The following is a 25,557-nucleotide window of genomic DNA, read 5'->3' as shown; positions in this document are numbered from 1 at the left end:
TTTGCTTCATGACAGTGATTTAACATTGAATAAAGCCACTGAGATTTGTCAAATCCATAAAGTTGCAGAAAAACACAAAAGTATGCTTGCAAGTGATAACAGCATGGTTTCAGCAGGCTCCAATGTAAATGTAGATAGCATGCAACATGTGGCAAACAGAAGTAGGCCTAACCACATGGCAGCCACAACCCTGCTGGCTCACCAGGAAACCACATAGTTTTCCAGCAAGGTCTAAGACCAGTCCAGTTAAAGAAGCATGCTCAGTGCAGCACAAATGTGAATTAGCAAAACCCAAGTCCAGCTTTACTGTTAACTGTCTCAGTTGTGGTGCCAATTGTGAGCCTAAAAGAGAGAAATGCTTAGCATTTGGTCAGCAGTGTCACAAGTATAAAAAGTGGAACCATTTTCAAAAGTTTTGCAAATCAAGTAGACCCCACACAGTTTTAACGAAAAGTCACACAAAAAAGCAAGTTGATAAAGTAGAGCTGCAGCAGTCAATCCAATTTTACAAAAGCTCAATCACTACATTATTGTTGGATGGCCATCAAAGCAATCTAGTGTACCACCTGAAGTGCAAATCTATTTTCTTTACAGAGATGAAATGTTGATGGAAGATGGCATTATTTTCAAAGGTCCTTTAATTGTTATTCTTGCTTCCTTACAAGAATATAACCAGATTTTGCATCAGGTCACCCAGGTTCCGCATCCATGAAGAGAACAGCAAGAGAATTGGTATTTTGGCCTTCACTAGTGAAAGACATTGATAACGTACTTTCTTCTTGTTCAGTATGCAATACTACTAAACCATATTTGCAAAGAGAACCACTTCAGCTAAGTCAAGTTCCTGAACTACCTTGGTCAACAGTAGCCACTGATCTCTTCGAGTGGAACAATCAACACTACTTAGTACTGGTAGACTCTTATTTGAATTGGTTTGAAATTGACTTACTACCTAATTTAGCATCCGCTACTGTTATTACTAAGTTGAAACGTCATTTCTCTGTCCCATGGTATTCCACATAAAGTTGTTTCTGACAATGGTACTCAATTTACTAGTCACTTATTTCAGAACTTTGCAAGACAATGGGACTTTCCACATGTTACTAGCAGTCCTGAATATCCACAGTCAAATGGGCTAGCTGAACGTGCTGTGCAAAGCAATTACTTGCAAGGTCAAAGCATGACAATACTGAATCTTTTTGAATTTACTTAATCTCAGAAACATGCTCTGTGATTATATACTTGGCTCTCCTGCTCAAAGACTTCTATCCCGGCAAACCAAAATGACGTTACCTATTAGTTCCAGTTTATTGAGGTCTAAAGCTAAGAACAACAGATCCATCAAGGCTCAATTATTCAAGAAGCATTCTATCCAGAAATCCAATTATGATAAATCAAGCTGATGTCTTCACCCACTGAGGGAAGGAAAGACAGTGAGGATACAAATGGGGAAAGGTTTCAACCTGATTGGTCAAGCTGCAGGCACTATATGTGCTGAGCCGAGAACCTGCCTTGTAGAATCTGAGGATGTGAAGTACAGGAGAAATCTTCTGCCTGTACCAGAATCATCATCACAGCATTGTTCCAGTGATACAGACTCTAGATCTCAGAGTAAAAAAAAAGTTGTTCCCATCCAAGAGTGTGTTTCAACCTGTACTTCCATTCCTAAAGATGTTCCAAATACTCCCAAGGTTGAACATTCTGTAGAGACAGCTCCAGTTGCTAAACCTAATTACCAGTTTTATGTCACATGATATGGTTGAATAGCCAGGCCCAGTGTGACATACACAGCAACATGGACATATCTGTATATAAGTACCTAATCTTGTAGAATTACATGACAAAGAACTACTTGTATTATCTGCATGCCAAATAGATTCATAGCGCTGTATGATCTGTTTCTCAAAGAGGGAGGATGTAGATCAGAGTGTATGTGCTGTATCTTTAAGGAGCATATCAAGGGCTGAACGTGCACATATAAATACAGGGCACGTGCTATTCCCAGTGCCATTTTAAGAGTGCAGCTAGAGACTTGAGCATGTATGATTGCAGTAGTTAGTTTGTATATAGGTTACTTATGTTAAAGTCAGCAAACTTCTATCATGATGTGTTTGTATATAATAAAGCTGCTTGAACAGAACCCACAAAGACTCTTCTATTGTGTCCAAAGTAGGAGAGCAACACCTTCTATCCCTACAGCTTTTACAGTATCTAAAGAACCTGTTCCTATGCAGAATAATGTGCCTGGCAGCATACCTGCTAACAATATGAATGATGCAGATGCCTCAAGGTCAGGGGTCGAGGAGGACAAAGATAATTTAAATTCCACTGACTAGGTAGAGTAGAAGAAGAGGTCAATACTAGCTTGAGGGTACATAATGTAAAAAGAAATTAAGACAAATGCATAACAAAATTACAAGCAAGGAGAGTGGCTAGCATTTCCATACTCTGATAATGTTAAAAGTATGTCTGGAGATGCTTGCCATCTCTTCATATATAAATGATGCTGAATATCTCACATGATGTTTATTGAATATTCATTTTCTTTTTAAGGTAAGTTGGTTGCAGCTTGAGGTATTATGGGGGATTTTTTCCTTTGGTAGATAGCAAATGTCAGAGGTGTGATAGGAAAGAGAGGTAACCTGGGAACATGCTTTTGGGAATGCAACAAATTGGGAGATATAAAAAAAATGTCGACAGAAAACTTTGTCAGAAATGCTGAGGGACCAAATCATTGTAAGAAAGGAAATAATTATTTTCAGAACTTCCTAGACATAATAAGGCCTTATTAGTTTTTATGCTGTTGATTAACAAAAAAAAAGAAAAAGCAATTACCAGAAAATGGAAATTGAAATCTAACCCAAAAGACAATGAAGTACTCAATATTGTGAAGGTGATAAAAGAACTTGGACATGGGATCTTTGGAAAATGGAAGGAGCAAATTACATATAAATAATGAGAATTTCTGGTAATCGTACATGCAGAATAATGCTCAGGAGGAAGAGTGGGATTTAAGGGAGGGAAGGAAGGAAATTAACAATGTATGTAATGTTGGAGTGAGTGATAACTTAAAAACAAAATATATATGTATATCACATGAAAAATGAAAAATCTTACTATGGTTTGTTTTCTCTTCTATTAATGTATGAGCACCGATGTCACTGTATAATCTGAGATTTAATAAAGATGTTTAAAATAGATTTTTGGGTTTTGTAGGTCCAGGAAGTGCTCTGATATTGCTGTTTTGTTCACTATCTCAAATCTTTAATTAATGGATGTTTGAGTTATATGTCCTAGGAAATGGGTAGTGTTACATTTTTATACACAGTTGAAAAATGTTCACCTCATTACCTTAAATGCCCTAGTAGATTACTCCTAGCATATTCACTTTTTGAAAATTTACAACCCTTTTTGTTGGTTAACCTGGACTTCACCCTCGCTGGCACCTTTAATTTTGTATTAAGATGATCAGGATGGAAAATCAATATGAAATGCTAGGTTACGTAGAAAATAGATGCTCCTAGATGAGAAAGGACATTTAGTAATATTAATAGATGCTTACAGATTGAAATTCACTTTCTTTTTATTTAACAGCTCGTAGACAGAATGTGATTCTGGGCAATGTGTTTAGGTTTCACTGATCATTATGTAATTTGTGGTGTTTTTGGGGTACATCCTATTGAGATTCATGTACACAAGGGTAGTTCATGTCTGATAGCACCTTGGGCCCAAGAATTTTGTAGATAGAGGTTAAAAGTCTGTTTTTTACAGTTCATGGCCTACCTGACTGGTGCATTTCAATGCTAAATATTGGTTCAGTAGACTAAGATGTTAGCTTCAAATCTAAAATCAATGAGATTACTTAAGGGAACACAGTAGACTAACATGTTTGGACTGGCAACAATGTTCTTTTCTCCCTTTGTAATTTCTCCAAATCTTTTGGGTTTCTAATACTGTGATGGGAATGCATCCCATTCCTAAGTCAAAGTACTATTAAAGTTCATGAAATTAGTATTGTTTCATTCTTTGATGTCAGCCAGAAGTGCTCTTCGCAGCACCTGCAATGTGCCCAGTAATGACTCCTTCTGCAATTCATATGGAGTTACATGTACTGGTAGCATATCTAAATACGACTGTAGATTATTTTTTGTAAGACCCATTGCTCTACTACTGTTGGAACTATCTAGGTATCTTTCTTCCACATTGCTCTCATTTCTGCCTGCAAATACTGATATTTTATGACTTTGTGTCTCTCTATTCACAGGACACTGTAGTCACTGGGTGCGGTGATTTCAGTGATTAGTGCTACTTTTCTCTTCTTTTCCAGGACTACTATATCTGTTTTTCTAGTATCTATCTTTAAACTATTGGTAATAGATGATCCCATGTGATGTAGACTTCATAATTTTCTGATGCTTTGTGGCAAGTTTCCAGTGTTTTTCAGCCACTTCAATATCATAATGTCTGCAGAATCCCCAGGGCAACAGCCTCACCACACTATTATGCCTTTCAGTATACAGTCCTTCTGCCATTAGTATGTCCCCTGAGAGATTATGTCGATCTTCCAGAAGCTAAGGCTATCTTATGTCATCAGGTGGAATAAACTATGAATGAGCAAAATGTAGACCTATGCAAGACACATTGCATAAGCAAAGGTATTTCTTGTAGGATGTATGTCTTTTATTATTCATTATTATTTTTGCTTAGTTTGTTGGTAGCTTGGTACTTTTTTGTTGTTTGATCATCACAGGATAGGAAAGAAATTACCCTTTGCTTGGGAACGTGCTTAAAATAATGAACAATGTGATGTAATCTTTAACAGATACTACAGGGTTTAACAGACGTACTGAAATCAGTATAATACAACCTGAATTGGATTATATATGGATTATATACCCTGCTTGTATAGTTTGGAAACAGGTTGCAGTTCTACCTTCTGGCTACCTCCTATTCTTAGTGTTTGGGAGTGTCAGGACTACTAACAGGCCATTACCACAGTCAAATTGGATATGGCATTAAGCTTGATGAATGGAGATATTACCGTGGTACAGACGGTATAGGATATATCATTTATCTTGATCAAAAGCAGCTATTTCTGTGTGTCTTAAACACAGGTCTTGGTATTATGGATGAAAAGGGTGATAGCATATGTTATAAAATGTATTTTTATGAAAGTTGACAAGACTGATGCCTAAAATTGGTGCCCTTTCACTCTATGTAATTCTGACGATAACATCTTTCCAAAGATTTTACAGTTGCACTTATGTGTTTGTCTCCATATGCTAATAAGTGATGGGGTGCATGGCCCTCCAGGATGACAGGTTCAGGACATATTATTTCTCATTAAAGAGGCTGCTTATATTATTGAACATGAGTACAATACCTTTAAATGTCATTCTGTGACATAAATAAAGCTTTTGACAGTTTACTTCATTCACATAGATGGGATATTTTTTGAGTTAATCGATTTGATAACATTATTGAGGTATATCCAGTCGGTATTTACATTCTCCTGAGTTTGTGTGCTGGTCATTGGTTGGTTTTCAAATAAGAACAGGATGGGGAAGGGTTTCAAATGTCTCAATATTTTTACTTTTCTGTAAATGTTACCAAAAGTTTTGATACTACATTTGTCTTAATACTATATAAAGTAATACAAACAAACAACATTGCAGATCTTAAACTCTTTATTTTGGTAATAAGAAGAAATAATTATTTTTCATCTGAGGATGGTATAGTTTCCATAACACAATCTCAACTTTCAGTAAAAATGTCCCATTCTGGGCATCTAAAAAGATGGCGATTCTAACAGTTGACCACATTTTTGTGCAGTGATCCAACTGTAAACTGTATTTTCTGTATCAGCAACAGTTTTATAAAAAGGAATATAAGCTGGCTCAAAGATTATGATTTTGATTATGGGACATTTTTATGGAAACATAAGATTTTGCAGGGCAAACCATAGCTACAACCAGTGCAAAAGACTGGACTTCACTTTTTTACCAATATAAAAGCTCACTCTTGGAGAAGTTTTTTTGGTTGTTTTGTATATTATTAAGGTATATCAGATACAAATAATTTTTTATGCAATTATTCAAGGAAATATGGGATTTTTTTTTACTAATATCTCAGGACTTTTGCCATGTTTCAGGTTTCTTTGTAGGATGCAGCTGCACAGATAAGGACTATGCTGCATGAAGTTTGACAGGTGGTAATCTTATTTGATAAAATGTTAATATACAACAATAACAAATCAAGGGGTAGCAATGCAACAGATGTGGGGAAATTTAATGTATGTGCCTCAGTTTGAAAATCTTGTAATACAAATTCAAGAATAGACAGTTATACTTTTTTGTCCTGTACGCTTGTAAAATACTTTTTTTTGAGGAAAAAACAGCAAGTGCATTAGCACATTTCTTCAACATTCACAATAAAAAAAATCCTGCTACTGCAGACATCAGTAAGCAGCAGATCTAATCCTATGAAGGGTTGTTTAACAGCTCTTTGATTGCAGTGGAAGCTTTGACACCTCAGGAAGAACGTGACAGTCTGGCAGTGCTCATGGGAATTACAAAATGACAAGACTTAGAAAAGCCTCAATTTAGCTACTTTCTTTGGTTGGAGCTGTATAATAGCTGGGAATAGCTTAAAGTGGGATTTGACAGACATGTATATCACAGTCATTCAGGAAAAAATGCAAGCACTCCTGCTTACAGAAGGTGGGTAAGATGCGCATGACTCACAGTGCTGCCATTGTAACTCAGTAGGGTGGGAAGACAGCATTATCTCCTTATGTCTTGCATAACTCATATAAAGAGGACATGACATGGATTTTGGAAAGAGCATACAAAAACAGCAAAACAAAATCATGTTAATACGGTAGGCCCCATATTGGCCATTTTGTGGAAAACATATTCACTTTATAGGTCCACTGATATAAGAAAGGAGCTTGCATGTGTAACATCAGATTAACCAAATGGAATATTTCCTAAGGGTTGGCCAAGATAAGGGAAGGAAATCACTGAACAAACAGATGCTAATTTTTCCTCCTCATGAAGAGGGCAGAATGCCTGAGCAGCACAACAGTGGGAAACTCTAAAGAAAGACAGCTGAGGTCAGCAAACATCTGTGTCATGATGCATAATGAAGGGTGGCACAAACAGACAGACACTTATGTACCGATATGATTGCCCACCATGTGTTTATTAATGCTAATTTACACATTAGCAGCATATTTATTTATTTATTTATTTTACATTTGTTAACCGGGAAAGTCTGGCTGGACACAGGTCCCTTTTCAGTGGAGGCCCGGGGAAAAAATCTCCACGTTACATTACATAAGTAAAATTAAACACTAAATAAAAAATTCATATACAATAAAATAAATTAAAACATAATGAAGGTAACAATAAAAAGTTCAGTATAGTAGAGGCAAAAATCAAACATAATTTTAGGATAAAAACATGCACTGGTAATTGTTACTAACCACAGATAGTGTTTGTATCTGATAAATAGGTCCTTGGTCTATACTAAAATAACTACAATGATGACATATTTTAAGGAATGATCATATGTCACAGTAGCAATGGAACAAAACAAATTTAATCCCCAAAGCACTGCCACTTTTACCATTAAAGTTAATGGAGTTTCCAGTGAATGTTACAGGAAATGGACAGCTGCTATCAAAGAAATGTGCCATTCCTATTTAACTAAAATACACTGCTCTTCTCAAGAGTGCGAAGCAGGGAGGTATAATGACTAAAGCAATGGGCAATCAGAAAGTCATGGATGGCCAGAAAATAGAGTCCACACAGGTGAAAGGTCAGAGAGTGCAGCAATACAGCAGGCACTGGTTGGATCAGTCCTTTTCCATGTCTATACATGTGACAATGCAAAGGTTTGGAAGGAAAAGCATGCTTTCTGATGACTATATAGAGATATAGTAAAGAAATAAATATGGAGGAAAGATGAAACTAGGCTTGGTAAGAGTGTAAAACAGCATTTAAGTCACTGCAAAGTGGTGCTCCTGTGAGATTATAAGGGTCTATATTGTATAGACGAAAACTCAAAATGTCGAATGCTCACATGAGCGTAAATGCAGAAATTCAGAATTGCTATTCCCCACACCCCCTGGTAAATATATATTCCAACTCTGAGATCGCACTACAGTGAGGAAAGGGCAAATATTCCGATTCTTACTGTACTGCAATCCAAAAAAAACATTGAGATGTTGCATTTACGCTATTGTGAGCGTTTGACATTTTGACTTTTCGTCGATCTAAAGTTGACCGATTATAATATATCAAAGAAGTATGGAATAAGGGGAGGCAGAAGCAAACACAGAGGTGAAAAGTTACCTTGGGTTAGTCATATATGTTGATCTAAAGTAAGTAAAGTAAGCAAGCCATCTGACTGAGTAGGTGATACTGCAATGTATAGGAAGAGACACCACCAGCAGAAATAGAAGTTATTGTCATACTTTGCATATAGGAAGACATGACCTATCATCATAGTGTAGGCAGTTCTGAAGGCCACATCTTTAGCAGAAAATACACACAACAAGAGACGATTAAGAAGATGGTATCAGAAATGCACAATGTTCACAAAAATTCAAATAAGGTCAGATTTAGAAATATAAATATATTCCTGAAGAAAGAAGGCAGAAGGAGGATTCATCAGAAACATATAACTACCTCAAAGGAGCTCATATCACCCAGGAGGAAACCATCTTAAAAAAAAAAAAAGTAGATTTGAGCTTAATTTTTAAGCGTTGTCATAATATAGAGGATTATGACTGGGTGTCCAATCATAACCTTCTTATTATACGTTTGGGACATGGATGGCAAGAAATTTACCTCATGACTGAGGCATCCATGTTGAGAACACATAACATTAGGTGATGATTGGAGATACAATCATAATTCTTTGTAGTGCATGGTGATTTATAAGTTTCATGTACTGCTCTTTAGAAGAAAAAAAGTGTAATGTATTTTCTGGCTTTTAAAGTAAGTAAAGCACTTAACAAGTTATCAAACAGATAGCTAGACATGTCAGTGAAACATTTTGAAATAAAGTCAGGGGCAGATTGTAGGAATAGACAGCAGGCAGAAAAGAAGTTGTTTTGACATCTGCCACTGACTTTTGCTGACCAGCCCTGTCAGTTCTAAGTGCCAGACCCAGTCTTAACATTGTCTGGGTGGGTGCTTACCAATTGTTAAGACAGGGTCTTGTGCTACTCAAGTGCTTAACTGGTTTGTTTTTTCCAGGAACATAATCACAACGATGCATGCACTACAAGCCTTTAATTAACAGAAAAAAACTTGTTGAGCCTTCCAAGATATCAAGATATCAAACAATTACCCTCACCATCCCCTTCCATTAAAAAAAATCTTAGCTTTTCCTATTACAGCAAAATTAAAGTTGTTGTATCTTTCAGCTTTTCCCGGTTAGGGGTAGCCACAGCGGAACTCCAGTCCACTAATGATTGGCAGTAGATTTTTACATACCGAGTTGCCAGCCCTGACGCACAACCTTCAACGAAGGTACGCCCACTCATGCATGTCTCTACACAGAAGATGCTTTAGCTGAGAATCGAACAGGACGTCTTACTGTGAGGTGACAACGCTACCGCAGCACCACCACCGCAGTTACATACATCAAAATGAAAGTAACATCTCTTAAAATAATTAGCAACTATTTATCCTATTTATAAAAGCAGGCCACTCTCTGTCACCCTGAAAGAAAATAAAACAACACATGACTCAGTAATCTATTCTTTTATGATTAAATTGAAACAAATATATAAATTCTTCTATATATGCTTATCCATCTAGCTTACTTGTATCACAGAAGTAATACCACATGTCAGTAATAGTAAAATAACAACATGAATAACCAATAAGGACACTTACCAACTTGCTCTGCCCTTTCCTGAAACAGGTAAAGCCTTCTACAAGGAGGCTGATCTTATCATTTTAGGAACACTAATAAATATGGAAATAACAGAATACAGTTTGAAAAGTCATGTTAATCAGCTACAAAGAAATACAGTGGAGTATTGTTTTTTTCCTGGTGCTTATTGCCTCTCTGTCAGCTAACTATCAAGTCAGCCCTCATGTGACTCAACCTGATCATCTTCATACTAAGGAAGTACCCAGTACAGTACAGGTTAAGCAGTGTGAGTGTGGCTATCATGCAGGCAGCCATGAGGGTTGATTGTGCCTCTGCTTATAACCAGTCTGTTTTGTCTACCACAAGTGTACATCCTTGTTCCTTGCCCAGGTTAAGTCCAGCTCGCTCCCTAGCCAGGGCCTACTGTGCATCTCCCTGGCCAGGGAGCTACACAGAAGATTCACATCAGCTAGGGTGAGAGCTATTTGGGTGTTTCTATTTTAACCCTAGCAACAAACACTGGAGATGACATGCGCCCCTGCAGGGACTACCAGTGCCCCATTAATCAATGCATGCATTGTATGCAAGGAGAGACGCTACCATCACTAGCTTGGGTAGCCTAGGAACATGTTCCATTGGGTACTCACTCCTCCCTTCCAAGCTCCAATATTCTGTCATAGCACTGGAGCTGCAGAAAAGCTGGCCAGAAATGACCACACCCTCATACTAGTAATGGCAAACTGTAGCCGCTTATATCCCATCCTCTCCTCCCAAGATCTTCCAGCTCCAAAGATGCTAATCAGACTGGGGTCAACATGGTCACAGTTCCAGCGTTATCCCTCTGATTCACAGAGCTGTCATTCAAAATAGTATTATTGTAATGGAAATTATGCTGGACGATTAGATTAGACTTCCTGAAGAGATCGAAGGATCAGAAACTGTGACAGACTTCATTAGTACTTGTAGCAAACATACCGAAATCTTACACTGTTGGCCAGAAAAGGTAATTCTTGTGCTGGAGGATTAAGTAGGATTTGCAGCTTATCCACTAGAAAGAGGAACAGGTAGGCTGTGTGGGTCATGGGGTCCTTACTTAACTTGCCACAACCAAAGTTCAGGTTACTGGCCAATAAGACTTAAGAATTCTGTTAGTAACAGACTGTCTCAAAATTGCAGGTTCATTCAGTTTGTCAGAAAACTGCCTTTCTCTTTAAGAGTATCATAAATATAAAACTGCATAGTCTTCATTTACTGTTTTTTGTGTGGCCACTCTATTTCCTTTCAAAGTTCAATAGTTTATATTTATTTTATTTATTTATGATGTTATGACTTTGTTAACAAGGGTAGAACACTGATCCACATGCACCATTTTTAGGATTAGCCTGGCTGTTGATTGCTATGCAATACGTTATTTCTCTATAATCCTTGCATGCATTCTGTCACATTTAAAATTAGCTGCTATACTTTTGTGTGGTGTAACATCAGAATCTTAGCAACTTTTCTTACATATCTGAATTCAGTATCTCATATTTCAGCCTACTATGAAAATACCTGACTTCAAATTATCCAGCACTGATGTTCTTAATCACCTTAATTAGTTGTTAATTAGAGGTGTCTGAATAAGCAGGTTCTCATAACACACCTGTTACACTGCCTAAAATACAAGCAGCTACAAGCAATGGCAAATTATCATAGCAGGAAAGTTAATTATGTTTCAGTACAAACCTTGCCTAGACTGATGAGTCAGAATACCCCAGCACCCAAGTTACATACTAAGTTCCTTAGTAGAACAAAATATTCTGGATGCTGTACAACTTTTCCTATTCTGGATACTGGAAAACATTTTATAAATTTTTTATACCCTGTGTTTGCCGATTTCCAACCCTCTCTCTTTTTCCACAGACCATGTCAATTACTTCGAGTGAAACCGGGTCGTGGGAGGCCATCAGTCAGACAGCCTCAATGTTTTTTTTGCTTGTCTTAACTCCTCATTCATCATGGCAGTTTTGATAAGCCTGGTCGGCATGTGCCTGGTCCAGGAAGCACCTCCCCCTGCTCCAGAATAGGTATGCTAGGACCAGTTCCACTAGTGCCTAGGTCAGTAGTCAGTCCTTGGTTGTTTATGTCTCAGGCAGAATTTAGCCCTCTGGGCAACTTAGCTGGATAAGTAAAACAGTTTTAGCATAAGCTTAAAACTGAAGTAATGCAGAGTGACAAAACTACAGTCAGAGCTATGTACTCAGTCATGCAGCTTTTCAGGACACAGAAGGTCAGCTTACAGTACATGTATAGCTGCATCACTGTAAATACCACCTGCATCCTATTACTACAAATACCAGTTAATCCTGTCACACGTTAATGTTGACTATACAACTTTAAGTTATTTACATAAATAATGTGAGTTAACTGGCAATAAAATCAACTCATACATTTATGTGAATAATGTGATTTAGTTGACAAAAACAAAATCAGTACAGACCTCTCTTAGATCATACAGTATCAGGGTTGTAACTCAACTTAACTCAAAAAATCACTATAGAATGAGAAGGCACACTGCTAAAATAAGTCCCATAGCATAAAACCATAATAATTTTAGTTCCTTATGCTGTGTAAATATTACTGCACACAAATGTGTTTCAGCCTCAGACATGATCATGAATTACACACAAATTGACCATTTGAGATGTACATTATATGCTTTAGTTAAAAAAGGGCTGAGAGATATGAAAAAGGCAGAACTTCAAAGCCTTAAGAAATAATTCTAAAAAAAAGAAATACTTTCGGTGTGCCATTTTCCTTAAATAGCTACATGTCAGTACATGATGCAGTGCGTTTATTTCTGGTCTGTTTACAACAATGAAGGCGAATCTGTTAGATTACATGAAAACAATTTATAAAATGCTGAAATTGACAGAACATTTTAACATATTAAAAGTTAAAGAAGTAAGGCATTAACGCAAAAAAGTGTATCTATCAATCTATTTAGCTATCTACCTCTATCAACATATATATATTTTCTCTCTCTCTCTCACACACACACACACACACATATGTGTATATATATATATATATATATATATATATATATATATATATATATATATACATATATAAATATGTACAGAGAAAGAAGAGAGAAAGAAAAGAGTACAGCTGAATATCTATAATTATGGTAAGTTCACATGAAAGTATTGCTAACTCTTGGCGACATCTGCCACAGAAGGTTTGATGCTCATCCTGACTTAGAAAGCTTCACACCCCCACCCCTCAGCTGGGCTGTTTTCCTCCTATGTAAGGATGTCTGTGGTATAAGAGGGATATCCATCTATACCGACTTTAGGTCTTGACTGTGCCTGAAGTAGCAGGGACATTCTAGAAGACAGAGCACTAGCTACACAGGTGTCAAATAACCCTAGAGATGACAGCCCACCCAGAAGAGCACAAAGATCTTTCTCTTAAGTGCTAACAAAACCTGAGGACAGGGCACTTTGTAGGGTACCTATTTTATGGATTCAAACAAGGCCTGCACTGTTGGCAAGCACAATTCACAGCCATCTGAATGGATAACCACATTATCCAGGTGTGCAATGGCAAAATGTGGGTGGAGTGTCAAAACTTTAACTATTATTCTCTGAAAGTTGCCTGGAGCGCCAAGTACGTAAAATAATAGCACTGTGTATTGAACTAGACCTTTAGTGGTTACAAAGGGAGAAATGAATATTTGACAGTACCCTCTGTCCTTTTCCACTTTACCTTCACCATATTTTAAATTTCTCCAAATTTGGAGTCATCTACAGGGGACCATGAGGAATGCTCTCCATCCTGGGAGGTATACAACAAGGAAGAGTCTAGGTGCTTCTTCTTGCACCTCCTCTTTTAGGGTATACCTGGAATGTGAACAGCCCAAGGACAAGAAAGTGAGAACTGGCATGGACACTTGGTTTCTGCCCTGCCATTAGGTTTGCTCTCCTCTGTCCTTCCATGCATAAATGGGCATAAGACCAAGATCTGCAGGTGTCTTGGGTGGAGGCCAAGGAAAATACAGGATCCAGGGCCCTACTGTCAGTGAAGGATGCATCACTGCATCAACACTGGTACTGACAAACTAAGAACTAAAAGACTGAGGGAGGTTAATGGCCCTAATGCTGACAAAAATGTCATAAAGACCTTAATCCTTGACACTGGTTCTGAAGCGGCTACAGTTGCTGACGTCAATTCAGTCAACTTCAGGTTTGAGGTGTGACCCCAAGATTATTGACGTCCTAGTCAGTACTATGGCCTCCCTGCCAACACCCAGGACAGCAGCAAAGTTGAGCACCAAACAAGGCAGCTCAACTGCTACTCTTGTCGATGAGAACATGGACATTAAAAGTAATCAGTAAGCTGTTGACATTGATGAAAGACCTGTGATGTGTGGATTGGCCTGTCAACAACTGGTGCCAAATGGGGATCCCTTCAGCAGGCATCAAGCATAGAGGATGGGAAAACACCATCTCTAGCTACCCTGGAAACTGAGGGAAAGAGGTGATACCCATCTCAAGTTGTACTTTGACCAGGGCTCTCATCTTCTAATCCCACTCCAAACTACTAGTCACCAGGAAGCTGTGGCAGAATCTGGACAAATGCACAAAGGCAGAATAATGGGACATGGATGGAAGACATTTTCTTTGTGCAGCTTCACACACTGAAGAAAAGCTACTTAACCACTTTTGAGGACCTGAACTGCCTACCACTTAAACTTTAATTTGTGACACTCCTGTACAAGTAAACACAGATAAATCAGACCAAACACATGGGGAAATATCCATTCACATCTTCTTGGAAAAAATAGAAGAAGCCACCAAGGAAGAGTGAGAGACTGATGCTATATGCCTTTTTATACTTTCTCTGAAAAGTCTATGTGCTGAAGAACAATCACATGGTCTATTACTGGGGAGCAACCCTTTTCAAATCAATTTATCCTGTCTCTTCATTAAGGTTCATTCTTCGAACAGCTTACAAATATCATGATCTATACTAAGATGCCATGAACTGAAACAAACAACATAAAGAGAATGACAGACTATTATATGTTTCACACTTCCTGAATCTGGTCCATTTATCAGTTGTGACCATTTACTCACTCTGTGCCAAAACCTGAAACTATTCTCCACAGGAGACATCACACACATGCAACTTTAGCTGCCTGGATAATGGGCTGATGAAATGTATAATCACTCAAAACAGGCCAACCAGGTAAAAGCAGCAACCTACCAATCATGAAAGCAGAGAAGAAACATCAAAATCATCCTGATAGAAAGTATGCCAAAGGAAGGAAAGATTGGACCTATAAGTTGAAGATTTGTGCAGGTGACAATGAGAGAAAGGATTCTGAAATTTTCAGAAATGAAAATAGTTTAACTACAGAAAAATACTCCAAAAATAGCTTGGGTATGTTTTTAATGATGTGAGCTTGTTCATAGGTATGCATGATTTTGGAAAAAGGTGGAAGTCAAAGATCATTATGGCAAAACAAATGAGGCTAAAGGCTGGGAACATTTTAAGTGCAGAGCTGACTAATGCCTACAGTCTTACTGGTTGAATTGGATGGGCTGGATCACATAAGATGCACCATTACATCATCTAGACAAAAATTGGCAAGCTACTTAAACAGTGTTGTATCATAACTTAACAATAATGTTGCAAAGAAAATCAACTACTCTAAGAACCAGGAGTCACAATACCAAACTACTCCTGCTGCCAGCTACCAGCTCTTCTACTGGTCAAGAGACAAAGAAGTGTAAGCAAATGATGATTAGACAATTCTGTCAAAGCAGCCTGGTACATACATTTGGAAGGCAGAGTGATATTCACTGTGATTATCTGGAAACAAGGAAGCCATGACAAAACAAAGTATATGAAACAGTAAAATATAAATACATACAAATAAACATATATACATGCATACATGTACTAAATAAATGACGTGGTGCTCTAGATGATTAACAAAGAAACAAATAAGTGATGTGCTAGCAGATTAACTGGATTTTCAAGAAACTTGGGGAAAATTCAAATATCCAAGTTTGATTTAAATCATACAGAAAAATATAAATGTTTAATAAATAAAGAAATGTTTTGAATAAGATTGAGCAAATGTAATGACAGTTGCTAAAGTTCAAACACTTAAGACTAAACATGAACAGTAGCACAGCCTGTGGAACCATGGATTGGAACCTTGACTCAGACGTGGGGAATTTAGGACAGGTAATCAAAACAGGTACAAAGGAGATGGAACTAACAAGAACTAGTAGAACAGAAATGGTCATGGCCTGTGCTTCCACCTTATGGCAAGGCTTCAAGAACTTCTGATGCACTGCTAAGCCTCAGCAGAAATCACATTGTAAGTAGCAACACAAAAACTAGATAATGGGTAAAGAGCCCCTGCATGGCCTGAGGACGCACACAGATGCATGTATTACTCTCATGATGCATCCATGGTAATGCTCAGATGTTATACAAGTACTATAATGTCAAACGTTACTTCCCCCATACATGAACAGAAATGACCATCAGTCACACCCAATCATTTTCTCCCTGCCACCTGGGCCAGTAGGCCACCCTAAACAGGGTGAGCAGTGGCAGGTAAACAGGAGACTATGGAAATAGGGAAGGCAGTAAAATCAAACGGTTTCATATGGGTGCATTAAATAAAACAACAACAAAAAAAAGTAGAATTAATCTGAGGTATACACAAACTGATTTGTTTTTCAGCTTGGATTAATAAGTGCTGTCATTTATTTTTAATAAAAATATATCAAAGAAATATTGTAGGATTATGAACTAAATTAATAAAATGCATTTGATGCTTGAATACTACAATAAACTGCAACTTCTGAAGGTATTACAAATTCTTACCTGCTCTGGTGGACCCTATTTTTGCTAGCCGTAACAAGCCTTTCTTTTTCAGTATGAAACTGGATCCAATAAAAAGACTGGATGAAACAGCCAGCAGTAGACCAATGTAGAGATTGTATTTACCACCTGTGGGCAGTACAACTTCCAGATTTGTTTCATTTCGCTGGCTGGATATGTGATGCAAGGGTAAGCCATTAATGTTTGAAACATTGATAATTTGGCACGTGGCCTGCTGAGATGCAGTTAGGCAATTCAACGAGAGGAATGCACCTGCAAATACACATAAAAGAATATACACAAAAAGATGAAATTCCAGACTTATCAACATTTTCATAACTTTCACAGGAGACTGCACACAGGTTACATGCAGTTTGATATTTATATTATTGATGCAATGGTTACAGTGCTGCAGTTGGTTTAATCATAACAAAATTGTCACAGTCAGGCATCTCAATCATCATTAATGGTTCTACTTTTGTTTGCTATTCACATAAAATATGACATTTTCATGATTTCTCATACTAACGTGTGTACTTGTTAATGACATCTCCTTTACTGGACATACCAACCTTGATAAACAGAACTGCAGGATCCTTATTTGCTTGGTGAATAAGTTACAAAGAACCAGACTCAGAATGTTTGCCATATTCAGCAGTAAGAAACAACCTCCACAAGTATTTAGTTACTATTTATGGAGTGCATTAAATCTAGGACAAAGAATAATCACTGAAATTGCTATTTCTGGCTGCAGAGACTGAGATGCTGAATTTAATTCTGGGTTTATAGGAAAGACCATATCTGTCCAGAAATAATTATAATACAGAAAAAGTCATCCAGAATGCAAACTTAACATGCCTATTTGTAGGATTTTACAGCCATGTATCAGAAGATTAAGTAGTTCTTAAATGTACATAAACTTAAAATTTGGCATTGTAGACTATCTTTGTTCCCTGGCAGAGAACATAAGGATTTATATTTAGATTTACAAGTTTGCCAGTAATGCCTGCATGAGGGGAATAGTGTCAAAGGCCTTGATCGGGTTTAGATATGCTGCATTTGCTGCATAACTGCTATCCACTCCTTCTGTTACATTTTCAAAGAAATTAATGAGGTTAAAGACGCAGGGTCTTCCCTTGAAAAAGCTGAATTGGTGAGGTTCCAGGGTTGAGACATTAATAAGGTCTGAGATATGTTCTACAGCTTTACTGATGAGGCTAGTGAGACAGATAGAGCTATAGTTACCAGTGTCCATGCTTAGGCCACTCTTGTGTAATGGCATTACAATGGCTGTTTTTCAGGCTTCAGGAATGTAACCAGTGGAGAGGTATAAATTAATGTGTCAGAAGCCACCTCTCCTGGACTATCTGTACTGGATTATCATAAGGATCTGCAGGAGTACAGATAAAAGAGAGTTAACTGAAACTTTATCCAGGTTGTTGGGAGCTGCTAAGCTCAAAAACAGAGGGAGTGATACAGGCAAGCTCCAGTGCAAAGTAAAAAAAGAAAGTGGTCTTATATCTGCAGCTGGGTGGGTTTTCAATACTTTGCAGCTGATTTTTTAGAGTTGTCCCAATATTTGTGTTTCACATTTCTGAACTGGTGTGGGTTTTCATTACTTTTTTGCAGTCCAGGTTTGATAGCGGTGATCAAGGTATGAAAAATTCAGCTTTGTGGTATTTTCCATATTATCTCTTAAGTACAGACGTTCCTGCGTTTCTGAATTGGAAGTTAGAGAAGCTATTATCTGACAGTGAGCACAGAGGTTTAAGTCTCTGAACTATTAATAAGTTGACTATTGTAGCCAAGGGTACAGGGTTAAATTCCTTCCACCTCTATTTGCCTTCTGTGTGACTCTGAGTAGACAATTGCATTAAGTCACTCCTAAAAGGGTTCAATAGGCTAAACTGGTTAATAACTGCATTACAAAAAAAAAGATTGTAAATGTCCCTTTGGAGAAAACTGTAGACAGGTGGTTCATATCTGGCACTAGACTGCTGTATTCATTTTACTAAACCACTTTCTTGGGGTTACTGCTTGGGCATTAATGATTTGCCCAGTTTTAAATATTGAAAATTGTATGGGTCTCCAACAATTTAATTGTTTTAACTACCTCAGGAAAACTAATTATGATAATGCTGCCATGTAAAAGACAGAATAACACAATCTACATGGTCTACTGCATTAGTATGCCATTAGAACTGAAATGAACAAAATGTTAATACCAAGTCTGCAACTAAAGTCTTACAGGCAGGCTCCATAACCTACACTGCAGGCATATACATTTGCTCTTGGAATGCACCACCAGCCTACAGTACAGTAAAATATTATTGTAGTGAATTAACTAGGACTACAATCAGCCTAAAGATATCAAATTTATTTTACCTAAAAGTACTGGCAGTGTCACTAGGTGCATTACTACCCATCACACAATGTTCTCAAGTAGCCATCCTGTCCATTATTCCTTGCCTTCTCCCACCACGTAGTACTTAAAACCAACTAGTTAAGACAAAGTCCAGCATATATGACTGAGTAGAGACTATGCAATTTGTTGACTACGAAGTTGGGCTTCAACCAAGACCTAGCCCTTTCATCAGTTGGGACACATAGACTTATACACACACACACATACACACACGCGCAAACACACACACACACACACACACACACACACACACACACACACACACACACACACACACAAAAAAAAAACACTACCTGGTTTCGTCTAATATATTTTTCCCTATTAGGAATCGAGTACTACACATTTTTAGGTTGTACTATTATGCCTCATCTTTTATTGATACAGCTGTAAACTGTGCAGTAATAAACTTATCCACAACCTGTTGCTGCACCTTTATAAAAGTGTGTAACAAATAGCTTGAATAATAACGCAGATTCAATAACAAGTATTCAAATGATATAAAACAGTTCAGCTATTTTGCTTCAAGATGTAATTAGTATAGTGAATATTTATTTAGATATTTAAGTTTGTTTATTAGGGTTGTGCCTTGATCACTAGGGGCCAAATTCAGGCACAGCTTGTGTGGATACAATCACAGAAATATTTGTAGAAATGAGTAAAGGATGAAAACAATTTTGAACATAGAATAAAAAAACAGAAAACAATACTGCCTTTAGTATGTCTTACAAAGCAGTCATGTCAATGTCTCTTTGACATTACATACATATAACTTGTATTTGATAAAGGCTTGCTAACATTACACACATATAACTTATATTTAGTAAAGGCTTGCTAACATTACACACATATAACTTGTATTTAATAAAGGCTTGCTAACATTACAAACATGTAATTTGTATTTAATAAAGGCTTGCCAACATTATACACATATAACTTTTATTTAATAAAGTCTTGCCAACATTGCACACACATATAACTTGTAAGTAAGTAATAAAGGCTTGCTAACACTACATACAAACAACTTGTATTTGATAAAGGCTTTCTAACATTACATACATACATATAACTTTTAGTTAATACAGCCCTGCTACACTTGCACCATACATTTAAATCTGCTTTGATCAGTTTCTAATGATAATTAAAGAGAGATGCTAATGATGATGCAAATATCAGCAGCAAAATACAGAGAAAACTAAATTAAATGTCAAAAGCACATTCCTAAAATAAACTTAGTAGTAAAATGACGCTGTATACAAACAGAGAATGTGCTCTATAATGTAGTTTGCCATTACTATATGTATTTAGCCTAGCCAACATAAATATGGTTACTAACACTAGTTTCCAGTGAATAAAAACAGTGCAAACTCACCTGCACACAAAATACCAACATAACAATAGCGTTTCCTCCTGCACTCCTGATAGGGAAACACTAACTGCTCCAAGGGTTACATACTGTTACAAACGTACTACTACTAACACTACCTGTATAAATATTAACATACCAGCATATTTAGCTTCATAGCTTAAACACTGCAACACTGAGTAGTAAATTATAAAACCTACCATCAACAGATAAGTACTTAAAAAAAAAAAAAATTACCTAACTATGTTCAACAGACACCATCTGCCCTTTTCCAAGTACATTTAGACTTTAGGCAGCTGCATCCCACAATTATATGAACAATACCTTGCTGAATGTTTTGATATCTGAGAAGAAGAAGAATTAACTCTACCTGAAATAAAAGTACAGAACTAACTAAATCTGTACAATGATAAGACTTTATTTTGGAAAGAAAATGAAAACATATCATTTATTTTGTATGAATCTGTGAGTATTCCTACAGATCACTCATTCCCTATTTCTTTAAGAAATGCTTCACTTTGCTATGCTGAAAAGGTATCCGCTATACTCGCAAGTCTTAAAGCGTACAGGGGAATGCTTATCATTTTTTAACACCATGGCTTCTTATGCTCAGCCATGTAGTTCAGTGCTGTAATACAAACAAGATATCTTAAAAATACTTTCTTCATGGTAGCTTACAAAATATAAAACTGGGTTTGCAAAAGTAGCCTATAACCAATCTCTATTTTTTCATAATTCACTTTAAAGTGAGGCCATTCCTAGCAATGTTTGCAAGATAAGATGCAGTGAATGTACAAAGTAGACACAGTTCTTGAAATCAAATCTACTTATGGGATGGACAAATCTGTCAGCATGTTGTTACAAAAGCATCACCCACAGCTTGCATCATCTAGGTAATTAATAGCAGAACTCAGTTGTCATTTGTCAAATATTGGATATGCAAACTGTGGTGCCCACCACTGCTATCAATATGTGTTGGCCACCAATATGGGCCATCCCCATGCTGGGCTAGTAATCAAGGAGCCTAAATCCTCATCACTGACACTGGAGAGGGACATGCACTTGGAAAACAAATGGATACACTTAGTATTTCCAGATTGAGGCCTCTCTAAATCAAGTACAAATTTCCTTAAGACCACATAAATATATTTAATAATAAATAATAACAGTAGATGAAAGTACTGAATATATATTCGCAGTAAACCACAGAGTTCAGATCACAGGGAATATTGAAAAGAACACTGATGCACAGACTCAGACAAATTAAGAAAAACAATATCTAAACTAAGATTCACTATATTCCTGACTGAATCTTAGAGAATTTTACTGTTCCCTAGTTAAGTTACTTACTACTGCAATGCAAGATCATGAGGGTGAGCGTCTTTCTAGTCAGGCTTCCCAAACAGAATACTCTATACTTTGAGATTTCTCTTTGTAATATCTATAATATCATTTCCAAGAGGGATAGCAGAATGTCCTCATCTGGTCACCTGACTCTAGGTTCTCACAGTATTCCTGTTTGAAGCTGAGACAGGAGATTCCAAGGACGGCCACAGTACACATCCAAATGTTTATGGCAGTGCCTGGGGCCTCCCATCTTTTCAGTGAGCTAATGGACAAAGGCTCTTCCCCAGACCCAATGTCTCTTGTACTTTTCAGCACTGTGGGGTGCCTTTTAATGGCTTAACAGCTCATTTATATTTCCCTTATTTTTTTCTTAAAGTTAACCACTGCTGTGTCAGTATCTTCTATTAAAACATATACATTTAAATCAGCTTCAGTAATACATGTAGATTTCTCTTCATTTCAGCAGGGTTCACTGTTGATACAGTTCAACACAAGCAAAGCTCACAAATACATTTTCAGCACAAGCAACTGTACAAAAACAGTTTGATATATTAATGACGGGTCTACTTCTATTCGCTGACAGCCCATTTCACTGAAACCCATTTCGTTGACAGCTCATTTCATTGACAAAAGTATTCAAGGCAAAAACCTGGGTTTTGCCCCCCTCCCCACTGTTGTGCGACTGTGGAGTTGTTATATATAGTTGGGGGGGTGTGTGGGGCACAGCCCCCCACATTGGGGGGTGTGTGGGGTGCAGCCTCCCACCTAGAATGTTTGTCAATGAAATGAGCTGTCAACGAAATGGGTTTCAGTGAAATGGGCTGTCAGCGAATAGAAGTAGACCCATTAATGACATACAGTTCTAACACATTTGTAACACAAGCATCTTGTATAAATCATTTTGATATTCAAGGGACATATCATTCTTTACAAAACTCCAGGTAGCTATGCAGACCATCAGTGGCAAGTGAGAAATGACTTTATAAGCATATGCTTTTCAATACTCCTGCCATCAGCAATGCTTTGTTTTTGCAGTTGCTGTGAAAATTCTAAACTCAGTATTCTGAAGCACTTTGAGTTTGTCATATTTTTACATCTCAAGTTTAGAGGTTAGCCTTGCTACTTAATTTCTATATTTCACCTGCAACCTTTTATTAGAAGCTTAGCAGGTGCACTGTTACATGTAAAACCATAAAGGTCAGGAGACTGTAGGCTCTTTTCTTATACATTGTGCTTGCATTCATGTTCTAGCACCAAGCTTATATAGCAGAATAAGGGGATATTACATTTCTAAGATGCATTCCTTAGGATAAAATATTTAAACTAGGTTCCCACCTGTCTTGAGTTGGTTGCAGCACAGGCAAATGCAAAAGATCCCAAATTAGTTACTTGAAAAGAAAGGTAATGGGAGAGTTAAGTTAAAAGAAATTACAAAATAATTACATAATCAGAAAACATACAAAAATAATGTAATTTTAACATTTATCTTACAGTCTTTTTCTCTTGTACTCAATACTGTTTTACATAAGCAATCCTATTTCTACTTCTTCTACATTAGTTACTTTTAACTACAGAAATAAATACCTTAATATTCCATATGCACTGTCTAATATCTTATCTATATGTTATATAAATGTTTAGCATCCTAGCTTGTTTCCTATGTTCCTAAATTTTGTTCAAACAGTCACATGCCCATTTCACACTCAATAATGAAAAACTTCCATTAAGTATAAGCAATCAAATAGTAAATTAGCAATCATTTCCTCTTCTTCTTCAAACCCGTTTCTAATAAAACAAACCGCCTTTTGCTTTTATTCATTTTGTCTTCACTCCTGATTTTTCATGGCTGAAGAAACAAGAAATGTTCAACATTATAGACTGGAGTTCAAACGGAAGTGCTGCAAAGTTGTGCAGTGCTAATTATCGAGAGTTTGCTTCACAGGGTGGCTCACAGAAGACATTACACATTCTCTTTAAATCCATGCGCCTTTCTCAATGCAATTAATTCATGCCACACTATGCACTAATTGTTTTGGAGACCCAGTCATGATCTAGTACCTTAACTTAATACACTTATTTTAATATGTTATTTACATTTCAGTCCATTTCTCCATCTGTGGCTTTAATACAAAAATGTCTTCTGTTTATCTCTTCCATCCAGTTTAATCTCCTTCACTTCTATTTTACATGTCCTTGTCTCAAACCACACCTAATTGAAACCTTTCTTCCTCTGATTCCTACTGCTGTCTTGCCGCTTCTTGATATTTTGTTGTCATTTTCATTTATTACTAAAGGGTTTATCCTCTCTCTTCACTTTTCACACTCTTTGGCAAAATCTTTTTTCAAAAGAAGAGGAGAAGAAAGACAGTCAGTAGGCTTACCATATCATGTCTTCACTTTTGAATCTTTATACATAAATCACATCTTCTCATAGAGTTTAGTCTATTATATAATGTTCTTCCAAAAGTATAGCATGTGTTATTGAGCTTAAACAAACAGATAACAAAAATATATTCACTAAAGAAAACATTGATAATAAAAACATTACCATCTGAAATGTTATTCTTCATAATTTAGTTTGCTATCAATTAATTGACTTCCTCCCCAGCTTCTTTCAACTTATTTTCCAGTTTAATGCCACACAGTTTATATCAATGAATTTAACTAGTTTAACAGTCTTACTCCCTTGCTAAAAGAAAACATTCCCACAGTCTGTTTTTACGTTCCCTCCTATGCCTTCCATTTTCATTTATTACATAGCACCTCAATGTTCTTGCAATAATTCTCAAAATCAAGGTGATTACCCCAGTGACCTTTCAGTAACATGCAGACATCATATCTGTAAGCTACCACAGGAGGCAAACTTATCATCTGCTGTATAGCTTCCCATCAACTATTCCTTAACCAATCCACTAAAAAAAATACAAATGAACAAAAAAAAAATCATAGAGTAATTACAAAATAAATAACTTAAAGTGTTTTGCTTGTCTAACTCATTTCCTTAATGTTTGCCTTTTTTTACCCTTGCTCTGCATTCTTATAAACCCAATGTATTCAATTCATAATACTATCTGGACATTCCAGTCATATCAGCTTGTACCACAATTTCAAATTGTACCAGTCTATATCAGAAGCATTTATGTGGTTAAGAGCTGGGGTGGTGCAGCAGTAGCATTGTCGCATCACAGCAAGTGGTTCTCCCATTCGATTCTTGGCTGGAGCGCCTTCTGTGTGGAGTCTGCATGTCCTCCCTGTGATCAAGTGGTGTTCGAAAGACATGTGTGAATGGGCGTGCCTTCATTGAAGGTTGGGCGTCGGGCTGGCACCTCAGCACCGTAAAATCTACTGCCAATCATTAGCGGACCGGAGTTCCACTGTGACGACCCCTAACCGGGAAAAGCCAAAAGAAAAAGAAGAAGAAGAAGTTAAATAATCAATAAATCACATTTTCTGACCTCCCCAAATATTGTATAAATGTCTAAAGAGCCAAAACACTTCTCCCTTTCATTCCATGTGTATGAAACTTAAGAGATAAACCTCAGTAACAACCACTTGAGTCTTTTTTCATAATAATTATTCTTATAGATATTATTCCTATTATTAAAAGTACTTAAATGTTTATCTAGTAATGGCTGTACAC

General features: G+C 36.9%; 1 protein-coding gene across 1 annotated transcript in view; it reads right to left on the bottom strand.

Moving 5' to 3' along the window:
* NIPAL1 (NIPA like domain containing 1) overlaps positions 1-25,557 on the bottom strand; it is a 683,348-nt gene that overhangs the window by 319,081 nt on the left and 338,710 nt on the right. Inside the window, exon 2 of the mRNA XM_044061412.1 lies at positions 16,786-17,055. Within this exon, the coding sequence (XP_043917347.1) occupies positions 16,786-17,055 (270 nt within the window). The remainder of the gene's footprint in view (positions 1-16,785; positions 17,056-25,557) is intronic.

This window comes from Protopterus annectens, chromosome 2.part0, assembly GCF_019279795.1.
Source record: "Protopterus annectens isolate FY-2018-M chromosome 2.part0, PAN1.0, whole genome shotgun sequence".
Lineage (NCBI taxonomy): Eukaryota > Metazoa > Chordata > Ceratodontiformes > Protopteridae > Protopterus > Protopterus annectens.
The sequence above is the reverse complement of the archived record's forward strand: the minus strand, read 5'-3'. Positions and strand labels throughout refer to the sequence as shown.